The sequence below is a fragment of the Rattus norvegicus genome, chromosome 6, assembly GCF_021556685.1.
Source record: "Rattus norvegicus strain SHRSP/BbbUtx chromosome 6, alternate assembly SHRSP_T2T, whole genome shotgun sequence".
Taxonomy (NCBI): Eukaryota; Metazoa; Chordata; class Mammalia; order Rodentia; family Muridae; genus Rattus; species Rattus norvegicus.
In genome coordinates, this window is record NC_141539.1 from 30,417,910 (window position 1) to 30,441,123 (window position 23,214).

Genomic DNA, 23,214 nt, shown 5'->3' on the forward strand with positions numbered 1-23,214 from the left:
CCTAAAACTCACTCTGTACTCCAGGCTGGCCTTGAACTTGCAGAGATCCGCCTGCCTCTGCAGCACTTTAATCCCAAGTGCTGACATCAAAAATAATCTCTTGGTTGGGGGGGCGTCACCGAAGCATGAGGGACTATATTAAAGGGTTGCAGCCTTAGAAGCTTGACAACCACTGGTAAGGGATTGTCCCATCCAAGCACCCATTCCACCTGCAAGTGCCTTTGTCGGTGAAACCTGATGCCTTCATCGAAGGGCACACATGGGGTCCCTTCTACCCTCCCTAACCTCCCTGCTGTGACCTCCACAGACCACCTTGGGCTAATGTGAAACTTTGCATGCTCCACACAGCTGACCAGTTAGAGAGAAAGCATGGAATATTTCTCATTCAAGGAAGAAGAAAAACCAACTTCTCTTCCTGGGATTCTATAGCTTGGGTAGCATGGATGGGGTGGGGGTGGGGAGTAGTGGAGGAGGTGCCCAGCACCCTGAAAGAGCATCAAGCTTTGGGGTACCTACCATCTGCTATGATCTCGATGGCCCTGGGGAATCTTTGGGGACCTGGGAAAGTTATCATTGCTCCCCCAGAGATCAACGCATTCTGTGACATCAAGGATGAGATACACTGAATGTGTAGGGTCAGGGGGGTTGTGTCTTGTGTTGTTTGGGGAGTTGATACCCTGAACTGATGCGGGTATGAAAGGAAGAATCTAAACTGAGTCCAGATCATCTCTCTGAAGACAACGTTGGCTCTGGGAACCACCCTGCATGGTACCACCTAAGTGAGGAGAGTGAGTAGGAGCTGAAGGGGAGGGAGCCTGTGCCCCGAGATGTGCCCTGAGGTGAAAGGAAGCAAGTCAACCACCCAATCTCTGAGGACATGACTGTGCCTCTGGGGGAAGTAGGCTGAAGCTTTCCCCTGTGTCCTGTCCCAGGTGGGGTCAAGCTTCTGGGCACTGAGCTTGACCAGCATTCCTTGGCTAACCTGCACCTCTCCCTGGGTGCAGTGGCAGCGGCTGTCCCTCTGCGAATCAGCCCAAAGGCTGGCGTGAGCCTCAGTTCCACACTTACCATGCTATTCCAGATCCTGAGGGCGAGCGTGGTGGAATCCTGGGGCGAGGGCCTCTCCTGGAAGAGATGTGAGAAGGGACTCTGTCAGCATCTCAGGGTATGACCCATGAGAGCAGGGCTGTGACCCATCCAGCTCTGTCCCCCAGCCCTTCCCTAACAGTGAGTTTCTAGGAGCGCTGTCTGGGGCAAGGGTGTGGCAGTCAGAACTGCAGGGGACAGGGTAAGTCTCCGATTGCTCTGTGTGGGGACAAAGCCTCTAAACCTAAACTCAGAACAGGAGCAGGTGTCAGAGATGTGGTCTGAATGGAGAAGGAAGGCATGGTAAGTAAAGCCGTGAACTGTGGTTATAAACAGGAAGTCGTGGAGGAAGCCAGTGATGCCAACAGAGAGGAGTTGGAGCTGTTCCCAGCTACAGCCCCGAAGGCTCAGAGGCCACAGAGACCCTGGTCCCTCAGTGCCTTACAATCCAAGTAGCCCATGGACCAGCGACCTTGGGGATGAAGATGAAAATGCCTCTCTTCAGAGATGGAGGTAGAGGAACATACAAAGGGGAAAGCTAGAGGTGGTGGCCTTGAAGACCCTGCCCCCGGTAAGCACAGAGGCAAGAGGTACCCAGGGCTTCCCGGCCCCAGGCCCCGAGTTCTTTCCATGAGTTAACTCATGGGATCTCCACACTACATCCATTCTAGGTGGACGGAATATGTGAAACCGAGGCATGGAGAGGTCAAACCGTTTTCCTGAAGTCACACACTTGGGTCGTTCCAGAAGCAGGGCTTTAGGCTACACTATCAGCCCTGGGTCCCTGCCCTTTACTTTGGAGCTGCCCTGTATCTCAGAATCTGCTGCACAGGGCAATGCAACCCTGTGAGGGAACTGGGTGAGAAAAGCTGAGAGATTGCTGTGGTATTGACTCTGAGACTATACCTCTCACATTCAGTAAAGTCTGGGGTTTCTGTGGAGGAGGGGGAAGAGGGGGAAGGAAGGAAGAAGAGGAGGAGGAGGAAGAGGAGGAGGAGGAGAAGGAGGGAGAAGAGGAGGAGGAGGAGGAAGAAGAGGAGGAGAAAGAAGAGGAGGAGGAAGGGGAGGAGTTGAAGGCAGGTGTGTGGTGTGGTCCAGACTTCCTCACCATCTATCTTCCACACTCTTAATGCCTCACATAGCTTACTCACCAAGGGTAGTTCTACCTCAGAGAAGAAAGACTGGAAAACCACAGCGAAGGTCTCATGCTTATTGAACTTGCTGGAGGCCAGGAGATCTTCCCAGGCTTCCTGAAGGGAGAAGAGAGTGCATATCAAGAGCCCACGTCAGCCAGAGTTGTTTAGGGCACCAGGACCCCTCAACTCAACCACCTCCACGCACGGTATACAATCATGTACTTGGAAAGAGCCCCCTTGCCTTCTGCTCTGGGTCTCTTGAGAACTAAAACTGAGTTTTAGTTGTCTCTGAAGTACCAGACAGAGAGCTTGAAACTTCTCTCTGGAAACTCAAAAAGTTCCTGAATGCCAAGGAAGAGCTCCTTAGGGGCGGGGTCTGCAAAGGCACCCTCTGCCCTAGTCTGCAATCTCCAGATTAGACAGTGTCACACATCTGCACTTCCAACCATTATGTGAAGATAATGTTATGCGAGTCAGCAGGCCCTGGATTTTGAGCTGTTCACCAGCTCAAGTGTAAGAATGGTAGCTCTCCCTGAGCCCACTACACTACTTGGCCTCTTTGGTTAACTTCAGGAGCAATGGCTTGCCTCACAGGCAACATCTGAGTGAAACAGACCACAGGCCTAGCAGTGACAGCAACTGAGGCAGCAAAAGACATCTCAGAACAAATGGGCAAAGCTCTTTTTACTAGCTGCTGTCAGCACCATCCCATCCCTCATTACACATGCTGTGGTGTCTCCCCTCTATTGTAACAGTATGTATTCATCACAAGGAGTATTGTCAGGGTACCTCTCATTGGCACCCAGCAGTCCCCAATTCAGCCAAGGCTTACTGGAACTAACTTAGCCACCCTCTCCCAGCATCCTGTTCTCCTCCTCCCTCCTCCTCCCCTGCCACTCCCGCCCCCACCCTGAGAGCCAGCAGCCCAGGTTCCAAGCCAGACTCACCTGATAGGACCACTGCATGACAGCCTTGGATAACTTCGTTATTTCCTCTGAGCATTTGCAAATCTCTGGTGCAGGGCTGCAGGTCAGAATGAGACAAGCATAAGGGATTACATTGGTGGGATAGGGCTCTGGAGAGAGTGTAATGGGGGTGGGGGTGAAGAGAGTTGCTTAGGAAAAAAGGAAGTTGCAGCCTTAAAGGGTGCAAGAGAAAAGAAGGTTGGGTGCATGTCTTGTTAGGGTCATTAGTGAGGTGATGAAAGGAACTTGGGGAGGAAAGGGTTTATTTGGTTTATCTATTCCGAATCGCAGTCCACTGAGGGAAGCCAAGGCAGAAACTCAAGGTGGAGGCAATGTGGAGGCAGGAGCTGGTGCAGAGGCCATGGAGGAGGGCTGCTCATTGGCTTGCACTCGTGGCTTGCTCAGCCTGCTTTCTTACAGCACCCGGGACTGCTAGCTCAAGGGTGTCCTCATCCACAATGGTCTGGGTCCTCCCTCCCCCCACCTATCGGATGACCAGAACCACAGAGGCTTAATTCCAAATATGCAACGGCTCAAGAGAGTCAAGTGACTCTCGGACTCCTTCCGAGATCTCACAAGGCAGACCTCTGCCCTGCTGTCAGGTTCATTCGCCAACCTCTGAACCCTCAATGGCTTTTCTAGCCCCAAGTTCCAAAGTGATCCCTCAATTTCCCCCAAAAAACAACATGGTCAGGTCTACGACAGTGATACCCCGCAAACCTGATACCAATTTCTCTCAGGGTTACTACTGCTGTGACGAGACACTGTGACTAAAAGTGCAGTGCAGAAAAAGGAGAAAAGGGATTTATATGGTTTACATATCCCGAATCACAGTCCACTGAGGGAAGTCAAGGCAGGAACTCAAACAGGGCAGGAACCTGAAGGCAGGAACTAATGCAGAGGCCATGGAGGATCGTGGCTTGCTCAAGAGGCTAAACAATGTCCTACAGGCTTGTCTGTAGATTGGTCTAACGAAGACATTTTCTCAATGAGGGTTGCTTCCTCTCAGAAGACTCTAGCTGTGTCAAGTTGACACAGATGGCCAGCTCAGGGCAGAAGGCACGCCCTAGAGCCCTTGTCCACAGGGTCAGGATATGCTATGAAGACATTCTTTCTCCCCTTCCACACTGCTCCCCACTTGCTGGCCACCCCAGAAACCCACCCCCCATCCTTACGATCCTGTTCTCCTTCCCCTTCAGGACCCCTCTTTCTTTTCTCAGCTGGCTTTGCTCTGACCTTCCTCACATGAGCTTCTTTCCAGAATCAAATTCAAGATTCTGAAGCTAAAGCAAAAGTCCTGTGAAAGCTTTCAGAAATACTTGACAATCAAGTTCTGAGGCATTCGAGTCCACTGTCATTTTTCCCTGGTCATTTTCCAGAGTAATACTTCTTATCACCAGAGACACGCTCCGCCAAACCTGTGTGTGTTTGTTTAAGGTTTAAGACCGTGTCTCGTGTAGGAGCCCAGGCTTGCCTCAGATTTCTTGTAGACAGCTTTGCCCTCTGACCCCGACTCTCTCTTAAGTGCTGGGACAACTGGTATGTATCACCACGCCTAGTTTTATGCAGTCCCGGAGACTGACACCAGTTCGTGCGTGCTAGGCCAACACTCTTAACTTTCAACTGTGGTTTAAACTCTCGAATCATTTGGGGTGGGGGTGGGGGTGGGGCTCTGGCTCCATCACTGTGTCGACCATATTAAATATTGCAGCATTCTCACTGACTCTGGCGCTGACTGGGGTGTGAGTCACACAGCTACTGCACTCTCCAGCCTCCATGCTTGGGTCTCCCCCAGGGGGATCCATGTGTGTGGAGAGCCAATGCATACTTGAAAGGACTCTAGCCAGGCTGAGCACAGCAAAGATGGCTCTGGCAGGCCTTGCCCTTCACTATCCCCCTTGTCTTCCTAAAAACTACCAGATTGCATTCCTAAAGCCAGCCCCCAAGGCCCATTCCCTTATTAGGCCACTTCCTAAGACCTCTTCCTGAGGCTGACCACCAAGGTCCAGCTATTGAAATATTGAGATCCAGCAATCAAAAGTCCCACCTTGGCTCACCTAATTGACAACACCCAATTAAAATTAAACACCTCATCCTAACACAGGGTTTCCCCTTCTGCCTTTATAGTGGCCATTTTCCTATGGGCCAGGTCTGTCTCCTCTCTATACAGAGGCAGTCCTTTGTCCTCTAGGACAAATACCCCCCTTCCCCTTCCCCTTGCCCCCTTTCTTTATCCCTTATCCCTGCCCTTTGTCCCTCTGGGGTAAATTAATCTCCTTTGTCCTGAGACCACAGTCTCAGAGGGTCTTGACCTACTTACTTCAAGGTCCCTACAAACCATACAACAGAGGATGATCCTACTCTGTCTGTCTGTCTGCCTCCCCCCCCCCCCCATTCTACCTGAAACCAGTCTCTTGATGCTGCTGAGCCATGGTCAAAACCTCAGAGAGATCCACCAAATTCACAAACGCTCTGGGGACCTAAGAGACAAAGAGACATAAGAGATAGGAGGAGACATGTGCATGTGCCAAGCTGCCTCTGGGCCCCCTGGAACCCTGGGGGCCTTGTTTGGGGACCACACTTTGGAGGGTTTCGATGAGGTTGGTCCAAAGGTGTCACTCCTTCAGCTGTGCATCTTAGAACGCACCCCTTGCCTCTCTCAGTGGTCAGTGAGGCTCAGATCCTGGGGGAGCACGGTGTAGGTGAGTCATAGCAGCGTTCTTTGACTCTCAGAGCCTGCAGCTTCCAGAGAAGCCAGCCCCGTCAGAAAGCACGTGCGTGCGTGCGCGTGCGCTTAGCTCTCTGAGAGTGCCCAGCCCCCACCCCAAGAGCATCCCCTTTCAGGACGGGTGAGGAGATGGAGTCCTTCAAGCTTTCCATCTTCAGGGTCTTGGGCTCTTACTCTCTAACAAATGCCACCTCTGTCGCCCCGGGAAGGGCCCCCAGGGCCCCTAAAACGATGCCTGACTCACGTTCCATGTTCCAAGACCCCAGGGGCTTGGGAACCATTGCCTTACCTCACGATGCAGGTAATCCAGCACCCCTGACAGCATCTCCATGTGCTTCATCAAGTGCCTTTTCTGTGAGAGAAGAACTGGGGTGAACAAGGGCAGTAACAGGGAGGACACAGGCCCAGGGACCCAGACTCAGACGGCCCCACAGACACCATGGCAGATGCTTGATGGAGGCAGTGCTTGCCCACCACCATAGAATCTCAGAGCTGCTTGTTTTGGTTTGGGCTTTGGGTCCAGTCTGTGTTTCTCTAACCCAGCTTCCACCAGAAAACAAAAACAAAAACAAAAACAAAAACAAAACCCAAAACACAAAAAACAAAACAAAAACAAAACAAAACAAAAACCGCCAACCTTCCACCTGGGAGGCGTTCCACACCACAGAAGGGCAAGCTCAAGACTGAAACAAGATGGGGACCACTATGGTGGTTCTGACGCTCCGGGCCAAGGGCTGAGAGAGCCGTTTTTATCTGGAGAAAATAAATCTGAAGAGGCAACATGATCTACCTGGATTTAGGGACCCAGTCAGACCTCAAAGCTTCCAAAATGGGACCTTTGTGGGTGAAAGGCATCTGCCACTAAAGCTGGTGACCTATTTGATCCAAGGATTGTTCTGAATCGCCACACATCGTGCCATCTCTCCCTCTTCCTTTTCCCACCCCTCTCTATGTCTCTGTCTCTCTGTCTCTCTGTCTCTGTCTCCCCTCTTCCCCCAGCCCAAGATTAAAAAGAAAGGGCCAGCATCTGGCTCCTTGGGTAAAGGCACTTGCTGCCAAGCCTGATGACTCAAGTCCCTAGACCCACACGGTGGAAAGAAAGAAGTGACAGATCCTCAGATCCTCACATGCACACCTTGTAGTCTTGTGTATCCAGAGAGAGAGAGAGAGAGAGAGAGAGAGAGAGAGAGAGAGAGAGAGAGAGAGAGAGAATAAAATAAAAAAAAAAAAAAACCTCAAAACTTCATCAGAGCACAGGCTAAATATTCCTTATCTGGGAGATTTGGGACCAGAAATGTCTGTCTTTGGAGTCTTTTGGGTGTGGGGTATTCGCACAGATTTTATCTATCAACTGAGCATTTAGTATCTGAAAATCCCAAATCTGAAATGCCCAAAAGTCTTTGGATTTCGGATTTCTAACCAGAAATCCAAGCTGGGCTGTTTGCCAGATCCCTCCTTCTCCACCTCCCACCCCTGTGCCGTAGCTGCCCTGGGTAAGGCAAACGGTCTCAGAGAGTTTCGAGGGCCCCATTACTGGGATGTATAAAACCACCCACCCCCACGCAGAGCAGCCCCTCTCCCTGTCTCTGCAGGTGAGAAACTAAGCTGATGACAGAACGTCTAAATTCGACCCCTGGTTATCATTTCAATGTGAAAAATAAAATGTACAAGACAAACGCCTCAGCTGGCTGCAGACTAGCTGTCCCCTGCAGCAAAGTGGCTCAGACAGCAAGACGAGGAAGGGCAAGACGTTGTGCTGTTACCTGGGGGGACAGGGACAGGCACTCTAGAGGCGGCTGCCAATCATCAGATGAGGGCTGCAGGGAGGGCTGCCCCCCAACACACACACAGCCCAGGAGGAAGTGCCTATGTCTGTCTCTCCTCTGCTCCTACTTCCGTGAGGGGCTGGCCTCCCAGCCCATCTGTTGGCAATGGCCTGTGATAAGCACTGTCTGGATTCTTCCGAGCAACACACTTTCCTTCCCGAAGAGCCCTAGGATATGGGTCCAGAAGGGTCCCAGCCAGTCATTTGTACCACATTCAGGGCATCCATTCTCCCTCGGGGACCTGGAAGAGCATGGTGTTCCCACTCCCAAGTGTGACCTTCCTTTAGAAACCCTGGGTCAAGGGTTTGTCTCTAGACATTGTCATTCAGCCATCACAGGCGTGGAATGGTTGGGCTCAGCAACTATCCTGTGTCCAAGTGGAAGGCGTTATACACCTATAATGACTATTACAGACACTTGAGTCAGCATGCTCTGCTTCCCGCTGCAGTCCAGTGCATGTATGCAGAGCAAGAGCTCTGGAGCAAGTCCAGTGCATGCGTCCAGAACGAAGAGAGCAAAGGGCTCATGAGTTCACAGCCCCCTTCATTCACAGCAGTGTACCAGAATGTTTTATATTCAATCCCATTCCCTCTCCCTTCTTTTATTTTACAATTTTTGTGGCAACCTTTCTGACTTACTCATGAGCACTCACTAATGTCCCGGCCCCCATGGCCTGAAAACCTAGAAATTTCTGTGCGTTTAGAACAGTGAAAAACTTGAAAGGGATAAATGGCCATCACTGTGCCAGTGGGTAATGGCGTGCGTGCGTGTGTGTGTGTGTAAATGCACGCTGGAAACGAGAGGGGGTAAATCCACACGGGGGAGCAGATCATTCAGCAAGAGTCGGTCTAGTCTGCAGGTCTCAATGTGACAAGGCCTTGAAAACATATGGTTGTGAAAAGTACACACCTATATGGGAATGTCACAGTGAATTGTGACCAATGGCGACATGCACATTAAATACATTTTAAAGAAAGCAAAGAACAATAAAGGTTAAAAAGAGAGTTTCGTATCACTCTCGGAACTAAAAATTAATTTAAAAAAAAGTCACGTACATGGGGCACACGTACTTAGAACGCATAGTGTGCTCAATAATACTTGAAGGGACACATACATTAAAATCATGTAAGATTGCTTAGCTGTGAGAGTGCAAAGAAGAAATCTCGGATGAGCGTGAATGCACTCTCCCACGCAGGGAAAAATAACTGAATGCCATTCTGAGCAAACGCATCACCGTCAACGATAGGACGAATCTGAGTCTACATGTGAGTGGGCAGATTTATATACGGGCTTGGTGGTGTGCGAGCGGCTAGAGAGCAAGGGGTGGAGATACGGAGGCACGCGGCAATGTGTGAATGCACGCTTGGATATGTCAGTGCATGGATGCATAATTCATGAGTTAATGTTAATATGCATAATGACCCCAGAGAGAACAAGCAGAGCGTGTAGATTTCATTTGGCCCTAGTGAACAGAGACTGTCTGAGTCTGTGCACAACATACTCAGGAGACCTGCAGAAACAATGGGCAGTGAGAGCTGGCCAGGGAAGGGGTTTTTAACCACTGTTCTCCTGGGGTCCTACGGCACCAAGGACAGAGAGCTTTGATAGTGGCCCAGAGATCATTTGGAAGAAGGCAAGACGTGGCAGGGGAGGGGCACACCAAAAAAACTTAGCCACACCTGAGCCGTAGCCTGACAGAGGCCCTGAGAGCTGGGCTGAGGGAGCAGTAGGCAAGTCAAGGTGATTGACAGAGACAGGTTGGTGGCAGCTGGACTTTAGACTCACAAAGAAGAGTGTATATGTCATTTACAGTGCCACAGCCTATATTCCCTGGCTATTCCACTCACCCTCAGCTGATTGGAGCTGGTCTTGATAAACGCTGAAGTCACAATCTTTGATATAGTTATCTCTATGTATAATAAGTGAAACCATATGTTTTGTTCCAAGGAAAACCATAGAGCCTCAAAGATAAGATCCACAGGTCATTTGCCTTTGGTAAATGCCAGTGTTTCCACCCAAGCTGGGACTCAGGGTTAGTGTGAGGAGAATGTATGTGTCCTACACTAGTCAGGGGAAGGCCAGTGTATGCATCCTGCACTAGGCCACATAGTCACTGCTCACGTGAAGGCAGAATTGAGAGAGGCAAAACAATTCTTAGCTTAGTAAGCTGATTCTCTTCAGATGCAGAAGGACAATTGACTCAGTTTCTCTGGGCCCCGATTTCTTCTCCCAATAAGAGAGATTGGAAAGCATAAAGATTTGTCACATCAGGATCATCTTAAATGTAAAATCCTCAGCGGGGTCATATTAAAGGCAAAAGCCCCTGAGCAGCAAAGGAAACAACATCTGGGTGAAGCCAGGGCCTAGAAGTGAGAAAAAACAATCTGCCCATTTTCCAGGGGGTTAATATTCACAATATATAAGGGACTTCACAAGTCAAACACCAAGAAACAAATAGTCTGATCAACAAATGGCCACATGCCCTGGATACAGCTCTAGAGAGATGTGTAAATAGCCAATAAATCTGTAAAAAAGTAATCAACGTCATTAGTCAACACAGAAACACCAATCAAAACCACAGGGATGATCTATCACATCCCACTCAGAAAGACTCTCATCCAACAAATGACAAGAGCGGCAGGGGTGAGGGGGAAGGAGCTCCTTGCAGTTGACTGGTGGCAGTGTGAATTAGTGAATTACTGAAACATCAGTAGGGAGGTTCATCAAAAAGTGCAAAGCAAAACTACCATAGGACCCCGACATCATAGTCCTCAGAATCCCAAAGGATCCCAAGTCAGGGTAACTTAGTGGCATCTAGACATCCATGCTTCTCATGACACTGTTAGGGAATCAGCCTGGGTGCTCACCACAAATGAATGGATGAAGACACTATGGTATGTCTACACAGTGGAGTACTATACACCCATAAAGAAGGATGAAATTGTATCATTTGCAGAGAAGTGGATGATCTGAAGATCATCAGATAAGCAAAATAAACCAGACCCAGAAATACAAATAAATTTTCTCTTCTACATAGAATCTAGATAAAAAAAGACATTAAAGTAAGAAAGAGGAACTATTTGGCAAGAAAGGAGAGGAAAAGCAGAAGGAGAGAGAGAAGGTAATGTGTGTATGGAGGTAGGTGAAAGTACATTGTATACATGTATGACTGGGAGGGGCAGTGATTGTGATGTAAAAATAAATAAATTAAGGCAAACCCCCCACAAGACCCATTATTTTAAACAATGGATATAATATTAGATGTTCTTTTACAGATCTAAAACACAGAATGTAAAGCATTCTTGGCTCTTGTGATGGTTACAAATGCACAGCTTTGGGCACACACTTACAATGGCATTTTATCCCACCCAAGTCATAACACACCAAAATGGTTCAGATGGTCAACTTTATGTCCTGTGCACGCCATCACACCGAAATACAGGAGGAAAAGAAACAGCCACCTGCTGTTAATTTTCGTATGTTTTCTTGAGAATCTATGCACCCACCCATCCATCGGTCCATCCACGTGCCCATCCAGCGGTTCACTAATCCACCCGTCCTAATTCTGAAACAGGAGGCCTCATCCTGAGCCCGGCAGACAGTGCTCAGACAGGGTTAGCCCCTTGCCTCCATACCAGCATCTCAGCCTCCCAGCCTGCAGCTTACCTGCTGATCAGAGGAACACAGGTGGCACTGGCTTGTGTTACTGAAGAGCACAGTGATGAGTTTCCAGTCCTTCTCAAAATCAAGTTCCTGCAGCATGAAGACAGAGAGATAAGAGCTCGGGCCAGACATCTGTCTGTCTGTGTTTCTCAATCTCACACCCCAACTGTTACCTTAAATCACGGTTAGGGCTGGTTCTGTTGATCTCAAGCATCTGATCCTCCTGCCTCTGCCTCCTGAGTATTAGGATTATAGGCTAACTCCACTAGCACGAATGTCCTTTCCTTCCTTCCCTCCCTTTCTTCCTTCCTTTCTTTTTTTCTTTTGGTTAGAATTATTTTATGTATGTGAGTACACTGTAGCTGTCTTCAGACACACCAGAAGAGGGCATCAGATCCCATTACAGATGGTTGTGAGCCACCATGTGGTTGCTGGGAATTGAACTCAGGACTCTGGAAGAGCAGTCAGTGCTCTTAACCGCTGAGCCATCTCTCCAGCCCCCTTTCTTTCTTTCTTCCTTTCTTTCTTCCTTCCTTCCTTTCTTTCTTTCCTTCTTTCTTTCTTTCTCTTTCTTCCTTTCCTTCCTTCCTTTTTTCTTTCTTCTTTGTTTCTTTCTTTCTTTGTTTCTTTCTCTCTCTCTCCTTCCTTTCCTTCCTTCCTTCCTTTTTTCTTTCTTCTTTGTTTCTTTCTTTCTTTCTTTCTTTCTCTCTTACTTATTTTTTTTTTTTGTCAAAAGTAGCACTTGGTAGTCTAATGTCGAATAAACGTTCTATAGGTCATCTCATATCTTGTATTAAGGGGCACCTTGATAAAAAAGTTCTTTTGCAATGTCAACTTGAACCTACAGTCTTGTGCGTGCTAAGTAAGTACTCTATCACTGAGTTACACACACATCCTTTTTATTCTGACAAATAAACTTTACATTGTCACAGAATTTCACAGCCTAGCCTTAAACTTACCCTGTAACCTGGCAGGCTTTGAACTTGTGATCCTCCTGCCTCAGTCTATCAAGTAGCTGTGTTCACAGGCCTGCAGCACCAGCTCTCAAAGAATATTTCTAAGGAAAGGAGAGTCATACAAGGTGTACTACGATGACGCCCTGTCCGTAGGAGTGGGAATGAGTAACCAGCATAAACATTGGACGTAGTATACTATTGCACAAGCTACGCTACACTCATGTAAGCAAAGTGCTACGTGGTTGTTAAAATGAAAATGGAAACCTCGATTAACGTTACCAGAAAAACTGAGAAACATTGATCACAGTGAACATGTGGCACGCACAACAAACCCAGCTTGATTTCTGAGGCAGCATTGTGTTGTCAGGGAGCACTGAACTCTGATCTGTGGGATTTGGCTCTAACTGACTGCTTGAACTTGGCCTTGTCACATGACTTCTTGGAATTTAAGTTTCTTCATCTTTAAAATTACAGGGTTAGATTCAGGACCGCCCAGTTCTTACACAGAACAATTACATTCTTATTATCATTATCATAGCCCAACATCCATTGCCAGGGAGACTGGATTTGTTTTGTTTGTTTTGTTTTTGTTTTTGTTTTTTTTTAGTACAAAGTCTAACTCTGTGTTCCAGGCTGGTACCAAATTGCCTAGGAGGTGCCTCCTTAGCTTCCTGAGTGTTGGGATCATGGCTGTAAGTCACCATCCCTGGCTTTGACAGGATTTAGATTTACCTAGGAGACACACTTCTCTGCTTGTCTGGGAGGGCAGCTCTAGAGAGGTTTGAGAAGGGAAGAGTCGCCATAAACATGGCTAGCACTGCCCCATGGTCTAGTGGCTTAGACTGAATAAGAGAAACGAGGAGAAGCCAGGGGGCTCCAGCATTCTCCATCTTTGTCCCCAGACTGAGACACACAATGTAATCAGATGTCTCATGCCCCAACCAACATGCCTCTCAACCATGGTGGAATGTCCCCCATAAACCATGAACCAAACTAAATTCTTCCTCCTGGAGTTGTTCCTTGTCAGTTAATTTATTCCGTGTGTGTGTGTGTGTGTGTGTGTGTGTGTGTGTGTGTGTGTGTGTGTGTGTGATTTGAACATATTTCCTTCAACAACTGTCTATTTTTCTGAGGCAGTGTCTCTTGTCTAACCTAGTGCTCTCAAATTTGGCTAGACTGGCTGGTCAGCATGACCCAGGGATCCTCCTGTCTCCTCCCTCCCCAGTGTCAGGGTTAGTTAGAGGCACATACCATCCTGCCTAGTTATTATGTGGGTGCTAGGAATTGAACATGGGTCCTCGAGATTACACAACAAGGATTTTCTTCCGACTGAGCCATTTCCCCAGCACTGTGGTAGTTATTCATGATAGCAATCACTGCTTCGATGACAATGATAGCTACTGGCTTTTATCGAGCTTCGACTGTGCCTGACCCAGCACCACACAGCAATAAGTGGAAAGTCCAGGTCATATGCAAGCCAGTCTCTCTCTCTAGAACCCCACCACCTCTCTATGGAAAGGTCATTTAGTCCATCTGCTGAGCTTCTGTGGTTCCACACAGGAAATCATCCTAAATAAATCTGAAGTGACCTACAGAGTATTACGGTGGAAGGGGCATTTCCTAAGAGGCCAGGACATGTGAGTTGAGCAACAGGACCATCAGCACTCTCTATCTTGGGGTCGTTGTCTTGCAGCAAACCTAGACAGCCCACCCACACCAGAGTTGGAGTTCGAAAGCCTCTTACCGGGTTGTCTTTCAGATGCCTCACCAGCTCTTTAGCCTGAATCCACAAGTCTCTGAGGAGTGGAAAGCACAGTTTAAAAAGTCATATATTTAAGGTTCAGGAAGTTGATGCCCTCACCCCAGCACAGCTGCCACTATCTGAACCAGAGGCTACCCTGAACTGCCCTGGCTTCTGAGGGGCAGACTTGACCTAACCTTTAAAGCCAACTGAAATCAGCAGGGGAAAGGTATTTGGGCATTGACTTAATGAAGACCTTTATTCAAAGCTCTCTGATCATTGTCAGTCCCCTCAAGTCCCTACATACCCAAGGCTAACAAGAGTGCACAACCCCAGAGAGGGAGAAGAAGAAAACTTACTCGGCAATAGTAGTGTGGCCTGCAGTACCCTTCCCAGGAGAACACGTGGGCATCAGAACAGAAGGGTTGAAATGTCTGATGATATCTGAAAGGGCTAGAGAGAGAGCCAGGGGTCACCTTAAAAGATTAATGACTCCTAGTGTGCCAAGACAGCCTTGCTGCCTCCATGGCAACACTTAGCCTCCATACCATGCTGTCAGGTCAGCCCCGAGGCGGACCCTGGAAAGCGAAGGAGCTAAATTGAGCATCTGTCTAGGTGGGCCAGGCCCAAGGTCGACTGCTCTTCAGGCATACTCATTTACTCCTGAGGAGACTGAGATGGAGACATCAAGCAAGCCGTGTCAGGTCCCCCAGCTGACAGAAACGACTGGGATTAGAACCAGATCTCTGGGCTGCCTTCCCGCCTTCTCCCTTGCTCCTCGTGAGTGACAGCAGGGCGGGAAAGCTCCGGGGAACATGCAGAGAACATGTCGCCAAGCTGACAGCCAGAAATAAATAGTGCTAAAAATAGTGCTGTCAGGAATGTTTAAGACATGTCTTGCTCCTCAGAGAGGACAGGGCGGAGCAGGGAGGGAGGGCTTCAGAGGGAAAGGCCTCTTCCCCCTTCTTTTTGCCCGATCCTCAAGGACCCCCGGGGTTTGTGGAAGCAAGTTCCAGAGGGCTTCAGGAGAATTCTTTATGGGTGTTCACACTTGCGGATGACAGGCAGGGAGAGAAAACTGGGCAGGAGGTCAAGGGACTGGTTCATGACCTCAGGTGGTCACCGAACTCACACAATTCAGGGTCGCTGTCCTTACCCCACACACATAGACCAGGTTTTCTCATCTGTGACAAGCTTGCAGGATCCCAGGCCCGTGGGTAGGAAATGCAGAGCTCCGGACTCAGTTCAATGTGATAAGAATGGCGTGCATGTGTGCATATGTGCATGTATGCATGTTTGCATGTGTGCATGTGTGTATGTGTGCATGTGTGCATGTGTGTATGTGTGCATGTGTGCATGTGTGCATGAGTGCATGTGGGGACTTCATCCCTTGTGGGAGGATAAAGGTTGGTGAGAACACATGTGTACTAAGTCGTGCTAGGAGGTCATTGGGAGAACTGCTTTCCAAAGTAAAAATGATCAAACTTTCCCTTAAAACTTTTCACAAAACTTTGTCCATCAATTTGTCTCATCTGCATGGGGGCTTGGTTTATGGTTGCTTAGTCTTGGGGTTCCCTGATTGTAGGGGACAGAACAAAAGGCAAGGCAGAAGGGGCAGATGCCCTGGGTTTGCAGGGATCCTGCTACTTACTGAACACACAATCTTGGAAAAGAGTCTGTTTATCTATTTTCAACACTCGGTTTTTCCATTTGCAAAAATAGCCTCATAGATGGAAAGGTGTGGTTTGATGTGGAGGTCACTAGAGTACTCTGAAACTTTGGTCAGAAAGTAGAAGAGTTGTGGCTGGGTCAACCCCATCATGCACTGAATGGGTGTGGACCGTTTTCTCTGTGGAACTCCTGCCACAGCTGTCAGGAATGGCTGCCAGCCATTATGTGTTTCCCCCTACTCAGAGCACCCTCAGTTTCAGAAGTCCTGATGTCAAGGACTTCAGGAGCAAGATCAGCCCTCCCTGTCACCTCTGCTGCCCTCTGCCTGGTTGGGATTCCTGATTGTGATTAGACATGGTGGGCTGAGGAGAGATAGAGGGAAAGGAAAAGCCAGGCAAAGAAACAGAGTGGTCCCAGGGACCCTAGGTCCAAAGAGCATCCTCACAGAATGGTACCAGGGGCTCCAGGGTCCAAGGAGCATCCTCAGGCATTCCTACACTGACCACCTCATATCTTCTACCATTTGAACAGAAACAAGTCCAGGCCTTGGCGTAGCTGTGACAGCCACCAAGTTAGTGACCACTCTGACTCCTGCCTTGGAGACACCCCTTCCACCCTAATCTTCATTAGCCCCTTACTGGCCAATCAGGTGACAGGAGTCCTGGATAGTAACCTCAACCTTCCTTACTGAATCATGAGCAAAAGAGGGACAGGTTCCTCATCCCTGTCCTTTCTAAGAACAGAATACATCACAAGCCCTTCGTGTCAATTTCCAAGTGCAACTGACAACAGGGCCCCAGCCACTCTCTGCTCATCGCCGCAGGGTGGCAGCTTGGCCCACTCGTCTCACAAGCAGCAGGATGGGACACTCTACCCAGGCTAGCTCAGTAGCATAAGGGATTCAGGGTGTTAGGGTAGCTTAATAGAGTCACAAAGGTCCTCTGGCATCAAACGATGATCACAGAGAATGGGTTCATCTGTATACAGAGAAGCTCACACATTAATCCAAATTATTATTTCCTTTCACTTTCTTCACTTCACTTCCCAGAGCCCAGAATAGGTTTTTATGGCAAGTGAAAGAGAGGTTATAGAATAAGGCTTTATTTTACAAATAAATGGAAAATTTGGCCTGGGTCTTCCTCTTGGGCAGGAGGAAGGATCCAGGACATTTTCCCCAGATAATTCACCTCTGAGGTAGTCCCATGGGAACAAGAGCCCACAGGTTTTGGTCCAGTTCCCCCCAGTTCCTGCTAAACCTATACATTTCTCGTGCTTTCTATTCAGGACATGTGACCTCCTATCTCCTGCCTCCCTCGCCTGTCTCCCTAGCATGCCTTCCCCTCTTTCCAGGCACTAGTGATGTAATGAATTTTCCTTATTAAAAAAATGTCTGCTGTGTCTCAGGGGGTGGGATGGTTTGGAGTCTGGCTGGAAACCCGAGACTCACCTGTCATGATTCCTATGCACACATTCTGTAGTTCGCTCTCGAGGCTGTAAGAAGTAAGCACGCAGGATCAGATAATGTTTGCCATCCATGGGAGCCCTTTCCTTGGCCATCAATGGCCATTTCCTAACAAGCTGTGGCCTACTCTTGCTGTGGGGGTGGTGAAGGACAAACAGGTCCCCCTGGGTCCTCTTCCCAAGCTCTCTAGTCCCACCCAAAGCTGAAGAGGACACTGAGTTCAGTGTAAAATGACTCTGGTCCAAACCCTGGAAGGTCCCCCAAGAGCAGAGGGAGGAGGCCCCATGGCAGTCACAGGAACTCCATTTTTCTGGTCACTTCTCTCTCATCCACCTAGACGAGCCACAGGAGTCATAGATTAGGGGGATGCGGGGAGGTGGGAAGCAGTTCTGGTCACTACTGTCCCCCAACCCTTAAGCAACGACTTTGAACTCTCTGGTCCTTGGTGTCCCCCATCAATGGAGCAAGGAGTTAGAGGAGGGTGTGTGTGGTGTCTCCATTAGCTGTGCTCCAGGACGGGTACCTTTGAGGTTTCTCCATGTTGACCACGCCTGAGCCAGGGGCTGGAGGCTGGAAGAGACAGATACTTGGTGTGAGTAAATCAGCCAGTGGAAGCCGGCACAATGCAAGGAGGCTACGAGTGCATAGGAAGACCAAGTCCACTTGCTCACTCTATGGGGAGGAAGGCACAGCTTGTCTGCCAGGCCCTCATAACAAGATGGCTGACTGCTCTCCTCAGGGCATAGATTTAAACACAATGTAAGTCACGCTGTGTTCTCCTACACGGAATTAAAAGGTTGATTTATAAAGTGAAACCCTCTACAATCTCAGGGTGACCTCCGCTCTCCCTTTGACTAGTAGGTCAGAGCCATCCCAGGCAGTTTGCTCTCTTTGGCTGTATTGCTTTGACCTAGTTCAATGCCTGGCATGTCGTAAGCTCTTGTGAATGTTGAACAAATAGTTATTTTTCTTTTTTTCTTTTTTTTTTTTTGGTTCTTTTTTTTTTGGAGCTGGGGACCGAACCCAGGGCCTTGCGCTTCCTAGGCAAGCGCTCTACCACTGAGCTAAATCCCCAACCCCTATTTTTCTTAACAAATGAAATGAAATTGGTTTCCCCTTGATGAAATACTGGGTAATGCAGGTTACTCCTTGTTGGTAATCACAGCGGAGAAAGGAAGGTAATTTCATCCTATCCCAAGGGAGACTTGGAGCTGTGGCCAAGACATTGAAAACACCCACAAATATTAGCTATTATTAGTATTTTCATAGTTTTTAACATACAAACACACATTACGTTTAGATCTGTTTAAGGTTAGATGTGTCAAGTTTACTAGAAGGTAGAAGTAGGCAACTAGGCGATTAGTAAGTAACCAGGTGACTAGTAGGTAACTAGATGCTAACTAGTTAGTAACTAGAAGGTAACAGGTATAGTGGCAACACGTAGACAGTATGTCCTCATTGTCCTAGCCCAGGGTGTTTTAATGAGCCCAGCTATCCTAGCCACTAGCTCCAACCTGGCCAGCCTATGGAACTGGGTGACTATTTTAAAGCTCTCTAGGGAGCATAGGCTGACCATAAAAATCTCTCCCTGGGGGCCAAGTCTCTTATTTGTCAGTAGGAAGGACTTCAGAAGGTCACTCTTCCAGGGAGAAGTAACAAGTTGAGCAGAAATCACTAGACTGTATATGCTAGGGGTTGTGACGCTAAACTATGGGTTAGGTATTCAGGGAAGTGGACCTCTTTGGCTCTGCAAGTTGGGCAGTGTGGTTCAGACCAAAGGGGACACTGCCTGCCAGCTTGAGCATATAGTTGTCTGAGGGGCAGGGAACGTACGGCTGCGAGATCTTATAGTTCAGATATGGAAACACAAGTATTTGAAACCTGGTTTCAATGTTGGTGGCTGATCAAACTAAACACACACAGTATTTTAGGACCACAAATTTGTTGCTTCTGTAATTGGCTGATGGAGAACGTATCTTGACCCTACAGGAGAGGTGGTGGTCAAGAGAAGGAAGAAAGAAGGAAGAAAGAAGACAGGCCAGGAAACGGGTAAGCTCCTCTAGGAGGTCCCAGAAACCATGAGAATGGCCAGAGTTCTTTCTCCTTAGTTCTCATCTGCTGAATGCCCAGCCAGTACTATGACATCAAGGTCCCGAGTCAAATAAGACATGGATCTCCCCTCAAAGAATCTAATAGAGTAGATCGTGGATCCCATTATTTGGCATGGAGATGTCTTTGATAGTTAAATATGAAAAACAAAAACAATTTTGAGATGTACTGTTGCATTATGACACTCTGTAGAGTTCACATGCCATCAAATGGATTGGAGTGTGTGTGTGTGTGTGTGTGTGTGTGTGTGTGTGTGTGTGTGTGTGTGTTTTCTTATCGCACAACCCTAGCTGAGTACACATCTGGCTCTCAGGCAGACAGAGAAGGGTGGCTTACAAGGAGCTGGGCCTTCAAGTCTCATCCTGAAAGTAGAGGGGCCTAATGAAGTCATCGTGGTCTAAGCTTGTTTTGTCTCTGTGGCCCCAGCCCCCACCGAGGAGGCAGGGAGAAGTGACAGCAGACAATGTCACCATGTCATGAGTGGGACATTTTCAAAACGAAGGTGGAAGGTCCAAGCCCTTGAGAGCTTTAGATTAGAACATGATCCCATGGAGACCTCTCTGCCCAGAGAGGAAGAACCAGAGCCCCCCCAGGAAGTGGGCTTCAGTGTGTTCAGCGCAAGCCTAGCAGAGGCCAGCTGTCACCTGCCACAGGTGATCTCTGCTCTCTGCTTCCCACTTTCCACCTTGGCATGTTCCTGCGGTAAGCCTCCTCTACCCCATCAACCTAGTCACAAGGGAAAGCATTGTTGGTCAGATGACAGGGCGCCAAGGCTACTTCCTAAAGTTGAGCCTGCATCTCTATCCACTTCTACTGGCCTCAGTCATTTCCCCAGCTCATGTCATTCACAGTCGCTCCCTGACTAGAGGGGGTTCTGGATCTGGCAGCTCTCGCACACTGTTCAAGTGGAGGTGGTACCCGCAAATATGGCAGGGTGAGCATCCCAGGCCTTCAAGAGGAGTGGGGAGAGAGATGTGGGACTTTCAGGAACTCTGAGGGGCCCTGTTCTGCCATAACTGAATGGGTTGAGCCAGGAAAGGGCTGTGGCCGAGGGAATGCAGGCTGGGATAGAGGAAGAAAAGTCTTCTGGGAAGGGGAGAGCTTCTTGACTCAGCTGTAAAAGGCACGGGAGAGATCTGGGACAAAGCGTAACTCATGACAAGTCCTCTGCTCAGTCAGGGTCATGAGGACTTGAAAGCCATAGGATTCTGTTTCTTGCTAACTCCAGGTAGGTGATGTGGGGGCAGAGAGGACTGATAAGAGCTTGTGACATTGTCCTATGCTGTCTAGTTTTCTCTGTTTACCCTCTTCTTGGCCTCTTTGCATGGCCATATAAGACATGCCACTTAGAGTTTATAAACAAAAAGCAAGCAAAGGGTACCCATGACAGTTTGTATATGCTCGACCCAGGGAGTGGCACTATTAGGAGGTGTGGCCCTGTTGGAGTAGGCGTGTCACTGTGAGCAAGGGCTTTAAGATCCTCATCCTAGCTGCTTGGAAGGCAGTCTTCTCCTAACTGCCTTCGGAACAAGAGCTGGAACTCTGAGCTCCTCTAGCCTCATCCATGCCTGCCTGGATGCTGCTGTGTCTTGATGATAATGGACTGAACCTCTGAACCTGCAAGCCAGCCCCAATTAAATGTCCTTCATAAGATTTGCCTTGGTCATGGTGTCTGCTCACAGCAGTAAAACCCTAAGACAGTACCTAACACTACTAATCCTTAGAAAAATCAAAGCCAAAACCACAATGACATGTCATCTCATGCGTGCTAAACAGTGAGCAAACATGGGTCTGAAGAGACGGCTCAGTTGTCAAGGGCACTGACCACTTTTCCAGAGAAGGCCTGTATTGAGTTCCCAGCACCCATACTGGCTGAGTTCACCCATACATATTGAGTTCACAGCCCCCTGTAACTCCAGCTCCAAGGGATCTTTTCCCTCTTCTGGTTCTGAAGCCATTCCCATGGTAGCTATATACACTTGGACACATATGCATAAAATAAAGTCTAAAAAAGAAACCTTAAAAAAAAAAACCCAACAACAGTCTCAAACAAAAACGGGAAAATAAGTGTTGAGACTATGGGGAGGGGTGGAAAGATGGCTCAGCTGTTAAAAGCTAGGCCCACAGCCAAAACTAGAAGAGAATATGGAGGAACAGGAACTCCGTATATTACTGATGGGAATGTGAATCCTGTAACCTCTGTGAAAGCCAATATAACACATCCTTAAAAGGAGAATTTTTTTTTAGACAAAACAGCACTATATATCTTAGCCTGGCCTAGAGCTTTTTAACTAACCCAGGCTGGCCTCAAATCTGTTTGACCCTGCCTCAGCTTCCTAAATGAAGATTACAAGTACGCGTCCTCACTTTCAACTTTCTTAAAAAAGATCAAAGGTATAACTGTCATGTAATTATATTTCAAGGTACCTTTCCAAAAGAACGGAAGTAGGATCTCGAGATGATTATTTGTACTGAGTGTTTTTGGCAGGATTGGCAACAGCCAAAAGGTGACAAAGCCTCATCCCCATGTGTGAACAGATAAACAAAATATGGTATGTTCACGGGTACAATGGAATATTAGTCACCCTTAAAAAGGAAGCATCTGTCACAGGAGGAAATTATGTTGAACAAAATAAGCTATTTACATAAAGACAGATACGACATGATTTCAAGGATGTAAAGTCTCTAGTTAAATTCACAGAAACCAAAAGTGAAAAGTGGTTTTTGTGGGCTGAGAAAACCCAGGGTGAGTTGTTACTTAATGAGTGAAGAGTTCCGGTTTTGTAAGACGAAGGATGTTCTGGGGTAACATAAAGTAAGCTCTCATTCTATAACTGGTCTCCAGAATGTCACCAGTTAAAAATGACTCAAATGGAAGCTAGGATCTGCATAGGAGAGAAGACACACTATTCGTCTTGCAGGCCTGGGTCATCTCATTTAGTATTTCCCAATTCCATCCACTCTCCTGCAAATTTCACATTTTCAGTTTTCTTTGGGACTGAGTAAACTTCCATGGTGTATAGGCAGCACGTGTCCGTCATCCATCACGTGACGATGGGCCACTAGGCTGCTCCCATTTCCCTGCTACTGTGTGGACAGTTACTTAAACATGGATATGTGAGTGTTTCTGTGGCAGAGTGCAGCTCCCATTTATGTCCGTGGAGGGCTGTGGAGCAGCTGAAAACCAGAGAGGGGAAAGAGGCTTTCAGAAGTGGAGGAGGGAGCAACAGGACACATGATATAAGTGGGGAGGAGTAATTACAAGAGGGTGGTGGGTGCAGTCAGGAAGCGGCGAGGGGAGTGAGGAAGCCACCAAGGGCTGTGTCCCTGCCCGGTGTGGACATTTTCTTGTCACTACTTCCTGTATTTACTTCCTTCATTATAAATGAATTACAATCATATGAATATAATTAAATGAATTATAAATTATAATGTATTCCTTCATTATAAATGAAGACATAAGTGGCTAGGATGGTAGGCTGTATAAACTCATATTCACTGCAATTATACATTTTTATTAAAGTCAATGTATTTTTAAAACTACTCATGTGTGTTTTTGCATTGCTGTGGTGGCCCAGAGCTCATCAAGGTCAGGGGTCAGGAGGCTGGTCAGTTCCCTGGGACGAGTCACACATGGTTGTAGGCTGCTTTGCGGGTGCTGGGAATTGAACCTGGATCCTTTGCAAGAACAATACGTGCTCTTAACCAACACTCCAGCCCCTCCATGTATTAAAAAAAAAAAAAACATACAAAGCAGACATGGAGTTTCCTTTATCTCATAAACGCAAGGCTTAAGAGATTACAAGTTCTGAGCAATGGCTATGAGATTCAGTACAGAAACTTCAAGAAGTCTTCTCATGGCCCACCACAT

The 23,214-nt window shown here is 48.0% G+C and overlaps 1 protein-coding gene across 3 annotated transcripts in view; it reads right to left on the reverse strand.

The window, feature by feature from the left end:
- Plb1 (phospholipase B1) overlaps window positions 1-23,214 on the reverse strand; it is a 136,076-nt gene that overhangs the window by 81,275 nt on the left and 31,587 nt on the right. For all 3 annotated transcript variants that reach the window (XM_087552239.1, NM_138898.2, XM_087552240.1), the window contains 10 exons: window positions 17,758-17,804; window positions 17,220-17,263; window positions 14,461-14,554; window positions 14,105-14,156; window positions 11,408-11,494; window positions 6,205-6,267; window positions 5,588-5,667; window positions 3,170-3,245; window positions 2,238-2,336; window positions 1,069-1,125 (listed from right to left, as the gene is read on the reverse strand). In XM_087552239.1, the coding sequence (XP_087408365.1) occupies window positions 1,069-1,125; window positions 2,238-2,336; window positions 3,170-3,245; window positions 5,588-5,667; window positions 6,205-6,267; window positions 11,408-11,494; window positions 14,105-14,156; window positions 14,461-14,554; window positions 17,220-17,263; window positions 17,758-17,804 (699 nt within the window). The remainder of the gene's footprint in view (window positions 1-1,068; window positions 1,126-2,237; window positions 2,337-3,169; window positions 3,246-5,587; window positions 5,668-6,204; window positions 6,268-11,407; window positions 11,495-14,104; window positions 14,157-14,460; window positions 14,555-17,219; window positions 17,264-17,757; window positions 17,805-23,214) is intronic.